Source organism: Octopus bimaculoides, chromosome 19 (assembly GCF_001194135.2).
Source record: "Octopus bimaculoides isolate UCB-OBI-ISO-001 chromosome 19, ASM119413v2, whole genome shotgun sequence".
NCBI classification, from domain to species: Eukaryota; Metazoa; Mollusca; class Cephalopoda; order Octopoda; family Octopodidae; genus Octopus; species Octopus bimaculoides.
The window spans coordinates 47,556,207-47,559,680 of NC_068999.1; the positions used below are offsets into that span (position 1 = coordinate 47,556,207).

Genomic DNA, 3,474 nt, shown 5'->3' on the forward strand with positions numbered 1-3,474 from the left:
CGTCGTCATCGTCATCATCATCATCATCATCATCATCATCATCATCATCATCATCATTATTATTATTATTATTATTATTATTCAGACAGTCATCGACCAAAATTCATTTATAAAAGTGTAATATCTGATGACGGAACACAATGATATAAATGAAATATAATAGTGATAATAACGATTAATGGGGGGTTATACTACACACGTGACATAACTGGAAACGTGACATACATAGCAGGCATATGACGGCTACATTCCTCACCCATCCCACAAGATTAGTTTTCCTCTTCATAATAAACTCGTATTTTAGTGCTTATCAATTACGAAACATTTAGGTCAATACTGCTGCTAAGAAACAACAAGAGAAATTTTAGGATATTTTCTCTTTGGCTGTCACTTTTCAATTCCTTTTTGTTCCAATTCATTTCAAATTTGGTGTATTTATGTAGTTTCGCATGCTAATTACGGAAAGGAAATTCATTTTTGCCATAAATTTATAAGTAAAAAGTTAATAGGCGCAGGCATGGCTGTGTAGTAAGAAGCTTGCTTCCCAACTACATGGCTCCGGTTTCAGACCCATTGCGTGACACCTCGGGCAAGTGTCTTCTACTATAGCCTCGGGCCGACCAAACCCTTGTGAGTGAACTTGGTACACGGAAACTGAAAGCTCATCGTATATATGATATAGTTAGTTTAGTTTGGCCGTCTTACCGGTCGCTTCAATGATTTCACATAAGCACGTCATCCACCATGGTCCCCCCCCCCATGTATGCTCTTAATTCCTTAACATTTGCCATTCCACTGCCTTGAAGCAAATTGTCCACAGAGGTTAGACGTTTTCTTCCCCTATTGATTCATCCTTCAGTTGACTGCCATGAGACCAGTTGACACAGGTTCTTCTGGACGCCTGATGCAATGACCAGCAATTTTCATTCTTCTCTACTGAATCTTGATCAGTCACTTCAGATAGATCTTGATAAAGCTGCTCATTAGTTAATTTGTCATGGATTGCTTAGTTTAATTGTTCATAGCGCTAAACCGGAGCTTGGGAGGTACGGGTTTCGATTCTCTATAGTATGAGACCAATATAATCTTAAACTCACTTAGAATTTTGACTTCTAGTTGTTAATCATGGCTTACATTCACAATGAATGCAGGGAAGGCCATTATTCTGTTACATAACAAATATTTATTGTGTATTTCAGATTCAAATTGGTAAAGTTCTTTTCTAAAACAACCCAATGTATCCTCACAAATCAGAATGGTAGAAACCACAAGAGAAAACAGAAAAAAAAAAAAAAAATAGATAGCCGATACTCTTCCAGGTAGAATTAATAACACTCAAACATTTCCTGCTGAAGGTTTCCAGGTTCCTCTGTTTTGGAAGAATTAGAAGAAACAATTGAAATCCCATTGTGTGATTTTTTTGGAGAAGAAGCTGAAATAATTATGGCTGAACCAAATAAATAGTACCAATAAATAAATAAATGAATAAAATAAAATAAAATAAAATGTGACCCCCAGATCTAAAATCTGGCGACAAGCCTGCTTATGTCTAATATATGCCACAGGTTTCCACGCAGTTTCCGCCTACTAAATCCATTCGCAAAGTAGCTGTTGACCCAAGGTTAAAAAAAGAAGACTTGCCCAAGTTGTCGCGCACTGAAGACTTGCCCAAGTTGTCGCGCACTGAAACTGAACCCGAAACCACATGATTACAAGGCCAGCTTCTTAACTACACAGCCATGCCTGCGTCTATGATTTTAATTTAACTCTTCTTTTCTAAACAATAAGCGTTTACTGTACATTTAATTCTCACAATAAAAATGTAAGTTTAGTGCAAATTTAAAGATTAATTTTGCGCTTCGACTTCCTCAACACGACACTTCGCACAATAAGTTTTCAGATTTATAATTTGTTATAATTTTTATATATTTTATTTTACTGAAACTGTGTTTTGAAATAGATTTTAAATTAAACCTTTTTGGTAGTCCCTAATATTGGTTTCAAATTTTGGCACAAGGCCTGCAATTTCGGCGGCGAGGTTAACCCGATTACATCGACCCTCCGCCGCACTAGTGTTCAACTGGTATTTATTTTATACGACCTCGAAAGAGATGAAAAGCAAAGTGGACCTCGGCGGCATTTGAACTCAGGACATAAAGATGAAAGAAAGGTTGCTAAGCATTTTGCCCGCTCGCCGCCCTCGGCACGGGCTACCGCTACTCAGGTTACGTCTAATCAAATGGTTAAAAATTAGTTTAAACTAAAAAAAAAAAGAAGTAAAGAGAGTAAAGAAAAGAAAAACAAAACTATTTGTGATGTGTAATCAGTGATTTTGTGTATTGTTGCTTTTCTGGTCTCGGGTTTTTGAAAGGAGCTTTATCATTATCAGTCAGTAGTCAGCTGGTTTCATTAATCAAACAGCAACTGGTTTTGTTCCTCTTTACACCGGAATTCATGGAAAACATTAAAAGACGGGAAAATCCAAACGTTCCAAAGTAAGTTTATCATTTAGACTAAGCTCAATCTGTCTACATTTATATAATACGTGGGTGGTGTATATGTTTATAATACGTGTGTATATTTATTGTTTTTATACATTCTGTGGGTGTGGACGGGGACCCAATATATTGAAAATTATTTTGTTAACGACCAGAATTACGTATTTTCTATGCTATATCGGAATATTGAAGACAATTTACATTCTTAAATTGTCATTTGAGATTTCGTTTTCTTTTACTTTATACACACACACAAATATATATATATTTTTTAATGATACATCTATCATTTAAAACTATTTCGACTTAAAATTTGCTAAAGATTTAAACTTAACAATTGAATATTAATTTTTACATACAAAAAAAAAAATAAATAAATTACGATTCTAGTGAATTTTCGTCCGCTAAATTCTCACAACTCGCCCGTAGTAATTTATGTAACAGTGGAAAGTCCGTTGCGACAATTTGGCATTAGCGTTGTGTCCTTCATTAAGAATGTTCGCTGACAAACGTCATGTAGCGCAACTAAAAGAAAATCGATGCACAACTGTAGACAAACAAGAGATTAGATTTTCTTCACATCACTCCCTACTGTCTAGAAACTGAATTAATGTAGTCTTTAGATACACAATGACTGAAAACAAAGGATGAGTTAGTTGTAGCTGGGTTGTTTTTGATGACGGCTATTATCGTTCAGCGGCGAGCTGGCCAGAATCTTTAACACGTCGGACGAATTGCTTAGCGGCGTTTCTTCCGGCTTTTTATGCTGAGTTCAAATCCAGCCTTTCATCCCTTCGGAGTTGATAAAATAAAGTACCAGTGAAATACTGGAGTTGATGTAGTCGACGTGTACCCTCCCCTAAAAAAAAAAACATGTCCCTGATCCCTGCAACAGTATTGTAACCTTGGTCACTTATAGGACATAGAAACTGGCTGACCAGCCTTATGAGTTCTAGGACGCGAGAGTAATATATAT

General features: G+C 36.1%; 1 protein-coding gene across 1 annotated transcript in view; it reads left to right on the forward strand.

Annotated features, from left to right (window-relative positions):
* The first annotated feature begins 2,183 nt into the window (after positions 1 to 2,183).
* LOC106867538 (NADP-dependent malic enzyme) overlaps positions 2,184 to 3,474 on the forward strand; it is a 30,952-nt gene continuing 29,661 nt past the window's right edge. Inside the window, exon 1 of the mRNA XM_014912447.2 lies at positions 2,184 to 2,495. Coding sequence (XP_014767933.1) covers positions 2,455 to 2,495 — 41 coding nt within the window. The 5' untranslated portion in view covers positions 2,184 to 2,454. The remainder of the gene's footprint in view (positions 2,496 to 3,474) is intronic.